This window comes from Otolemur garnettii, unplaced genomic scaffold, assembly GCF_000181295.1.
Source record: "Otolemur garnettii isolate 467f Iridium unplaced genomic scaffold, OtoGar3 scaffold00058, whole genome shotgun sequence".
NCBI lineage: Eukaryota > Metazoa > Chordata > Mammalia > Primates > Galagidae > Otolemur > Otolemur garnettii.
The window spans coordinates 8,965,325-8,969,279 of record NW_003852453.1 but is presented as its reverse complement, the minus strand read 5'-3'; the positions used below and the strand labels follow the sequence as shown (position 1 = coordinate 8,969,279).

The 3,955-nt window shown below is 51.3% G+C and overlaps 1 protein-coding gene across 1 annotated transcript; it reads right to left on the bottom strand.

The window, feature by feature from the left end:
• Positions 1-910: 910 nt before the first annotated feature.
• LOC100941041 (metallothionein-1E) lies at positions 911-1,858 on the bottom strand. Its single transcript, XM_003792554.3, has 3 exons — positions 1,728-1,858; positions 1,352-1,417; positions 911-1,143 (listed from the first exon to the last, which is right to left on the bottom strand). Exons 1-3 carry the CDS (start codon positions 1,753-1,755, stop codon positions 1,052-1,054), a joined length of 186 nt encoding a protein of 61 aa, XP_003792602.1. The 5' UTR covers positions 1,756-1,858; the 3' UTR covers positions 911-1,051.
• Between the last annotated feature and the right edge of the window lie 2,097 nt (positions 1,859-3,955).

The window sequence follows — 3,955 nt, the reverse complement described above, 5'->3', positions numbered from 1 at the left end:
AAAAATAAAAAAAAGGCATCACCTCTGGCTCAGTGAGTAGGGCACTGGCCCAATATACTGAGGGTGGTGGGTTTGAACCTAGCCCCAGCAAAACTGCAACAACAACAAAAAATAGCTGGGCATTGTGGCAGGTGCCTGTAGTCCCAGCTACTTGGGAAGCTGAGGCAAGAGAATTGCCTAAGCCTAAGAACTGGAAGTTGCTGTGAGCTGTGAAGCCAGGACACTTTACCAAGGGCAACAAAGTGAGTCTCTGTCTTTAAAAAAAAAAAAATTCTAGCAATTGGGAAGGCCAGGGGCTGTGGCTCACACCTGTAATTCTAGCCCTCTGGGAAGCCAAGGTGGATGAGTTGCTTGAGCTCAGGAGTTGAGACCAGCCTGAGCAAGAGCCCAGACCTTGTCTCTAAAAATAGCCTTGCATTGTGGTGGGCACCATAGTCCCAGGTACTTGGGAAGCTGAGGCAAGAGAATCTCTTGAGCCCAAGAATTTGAGGTTGCTGTGAGCTATGATGCCATAGTACTCTACTGAGGGTGACAAAGTGAGACTCTGCCTCAAAAAAAAAAAAAATCTAGGAATTGGGAAGTTGGATTCTAACCCCTGTAGTCCTTTCTAGCCTAAAATCTGAGGAACCAAAGTTGGGCAGGGAAACCAGACGATGAAAATAAGAAATGAAGAATATTTCTGTGCCATCAACCCTTGACATGAAAACAGAGGGATCCTGTATCTGTCCCCATCCCTAAACTGGCACAATGCAATTCCATTATACGGAAAATGAAGCTCAGTGGCTTTGCTGAAGGCACTCAGATTGCTCCGGACTAACATTCCCACTCAGAGCCCAGGTGTCTGCACCCCCAGTTCAGTCCCCCACCCCAATCCCTTATTTCCAAGGCACACAAAGACAACCAGTCAGAATCAAGTCAAAAAGATGTTTTATTGTCATTAACATGTTTTATAGAAAAAGGTATGTAGCAAACAGGTCAGGATTGTATGAAAAAAAAAATCAGGTTTGTACAGGTGGCTTTATTTACATCTGGGAGCAGGGCTCTCTCCACCTCAGGCGCAGCAGCTGCACTTGTCGGATGCCCCTTTGCAGACGCAGCCCTGGGCACACTTGGCACAGCCCACAGGGCAGCAGGAGCAGCAGCCTGGGGACAGAGAAGAGGTGGCAAAGATGAGCACCAGGTACACAGGGAATAGAGAGTCCTGCCCACCCTAGTAGAGACCGCCCGCAGGCACCGACTTCAGGAAGAGGCATCCCCAGCCCACTTTAATTCCCCTGAGGATGGTGTGGGGCTGGGGAGGGGCCGGAGAGCAGCGAGGGGATGGACAGAGGAAAGAGAGGATCCTACTTACTCTTCTTGCAAGAGGTGCATTTGCACTCTTTGCATTTGCAGGAACCAGCGCAGGTGCAGGATCCACCTGTGAGAAGAAACAGAGGTGAGAATCTGGATATCTGAACGCGGGGCTGCCTGCTAGGAGTCCGGGTCCAAGGGCCTCTGTTACACAAACAAGTGCTGGGAACTTGGCCAAGCCATTAGGTCAGATGCCCCTATCGATAAAACAAGGGCTCCGAATAACTTAGAATGGAGAGAGAAACACACTAATACGCTTTGGGGAGGGGCTATCAGTACCCTGAAATAGCGATAAGAGAAAGAAAGAGGGTTCGGGAATTGCATCTCCAGCTCTGCAAGCTACACCATCCACCCCAGCCTCTGACCAGACCCCTTACCGGTGGCGCAGGAGCAGTTGGGATCCATGGCAAGCTGAAGGGTTGCTGGAGTCCAGACACAGTTGCACGCAAGACTACTAGGAGTTGCAGGAGGCGTGGTGGAGCTCAGAGCGCGGCGGGCTGTCTTTATACCCAGAAAGAACCGGAACGAGTGCAAAAGTCCCGCCCGTGCCGGGCGCAGCCTGCACACGCCCCGCGTGAGTCACTCCCCGCTCCGCGCGGCCCCCGGGGCTGTTCGCACCGGGCTGTGCGCACGGGCCGCGCACACCGGCCGCAGGGCGTTGGTTGCGCTACGTGCGCCCCGGGCCCCCTTCGCGCGGGAAGGGCTGCGTGCAGCGGCAGGTCACCCAGTGCCGGGTGCCAGTCCGGGCCGTGTGCCCAGCACCGCACGCCCTGTCCCCTGCCCTCCGCTGTGTGTAGTTTCCCTCCCGCCTGCCCGTCCTCGGATCTGAAAGGTTAGGTTGAAAGCTCCCGCTAGGCTGAAAAATCTGTGGGAGGTGGGACGGGTTACAAAACACTCATAACTGTACAGAGGACATATCTGTCCTATAGTGAATGCTTTAGTGTGCTACAGGGACACTTATATGCCAGATGTCATTTAATCCTGTAACAACCGGTAAAATGGACTCTACATTATTATTCTCATTTGGAGGTCCAGAGAAGTTAAGTAACTTGTCCAAAGTCACAGAGCAAGTGAATGGCAGAGCATGGGCGCCCAGTCAGGCCCCAGCAGATGTTGAAGGGAACATCTTGGGAAGATTATGTGATCAGGAAGCCACATGCGTGGAGCCTGGGAAGCTTGGGTGAGGGGACCAGAGAAGAGGGGACCCCCCAGCCTGGGAGGAGATGGGCCATTGCCTGGGACCTGAGGGTGAGGTGTTTGCCAGGCAGGGAGCAGGAAGGAGTTAGGTTCCAGCCTGGAGAGGAAGCAGCTGGCCACAAAGCTGGCATTGCCCCGGGACAAACAGAAGGGGAAACCCACAGGAACTTTCTTCCCCAGTGGAGGAGTGGATGCTGAGGGGAAGAGCTGAGGTGGTGTCCAAATTCTTCTCTAGGGAGGCACATCCTGCTTCCCCACTTGCACGTGTCTTGTCACAGGGTAATGGTGTTAGGTCATCATTCTTGGAATGACCAAAGTGTGTCATCGGAGGAGTCAGGAGACAGTTATTGGAAGCTTCCCGGAGGGCTTAGGGAACACAGGTTGCTGCAGCTGGAGTTCAGTGAGGTAGGGTTGGGTAACAGACCGTCTGTCCTTGCAGCACTTACCGTAAGCCCCCCGTGAAAATGTCTTACTAATTCGACTCAAATGTCACTTCCTCTGGGAAGTCTGTCCATACCCCATGCCTGTGGAACATCCCGTCCTTTTCTCTCCTGACATTTTGCATGCCTGTCATATGTATGAACTTGTGTGATTCTTACGTTGGTGTCTCTGCCCCTCTCCCCCACTCGACAATGAAAACTCCAAGAGCAGTTATTCCCCTCCTGCCCCCAAATTGTGTTTCCAACCCCCAGCACGGGGCCAAGTTTGCAGTAGGCACTTAATACATATTTGTCAAACGAATTCACAGGGGTAACCCATAGACCGGTGCTTCCTTTCCAGCCCACACTTCGTATTACGGCCGGTTACAAAATGAAAGTAAAAAGTTTTTCACCACCCTGGAACCTGTGTGCTCACTCAAGTAACAGTACCGAGCACAGTGGGAGAGACAAGCAATCAGAAGGACATTCTGAAGGTCACCAGGCAGGCTGCTCACTTGCTGAGTAACCTTGGAGTGGTAATATGCCAGGGCCCCTCTGAGCCTCAGTTTGCTCATCTGTCACATGGTCAGATTTAAGGGTCATATCCAAACATCCTCTGATTCTAGAGCCAAGATCTTAGAAATCTCACTGTGTCTAGCAACCCTGTGTACTACTGAGAGTCCCTTGGTCAGGGGACAGATTTTGTTGTTATTTACATTACATTATTATATTAATGTATTAATACATTATTATTATACATACTGTATTATTTACATATGCACACACCTTATATTCCAAATCCCTGGTTTCTAGTAAACCCCCTGGTTGCTAATAAACCTGTCTACTCAGAAGAAACAATCCAACTGTATAAAGAGATGTTAGGGCTTGTTTTGCTCTCAAATCATTGGTTCTAGCCCTGGATTTGTGCCATCCATGCTGGCAGCAAAGCTTGCTTCTAGGTCTACACTGTCTCCCTCTCTTCCTCCCCC

Coding starts and splice junctions, on each gene's coding strand:
- LOC100941041 (XM_003792554.3), bottom strand. CDS start 1,755: ATGGATCCCAACTGCTCCTGCGCCACCG. Junction 1,418..1,727: donor CAACTGCTCCTGCGCCACCG/GTAAGGGGTCTG, acceptor TTCTTCTCACAG/GTGGATCCTGCACCTGCGCT. Junction 1,144..1,351: donor ATGCACCTCTTGCAAGAAGA/GTAAGTAGGATC, acceptor CTCTGTCCCCAG/GCTGCTGCTCCTGCTGCCCT.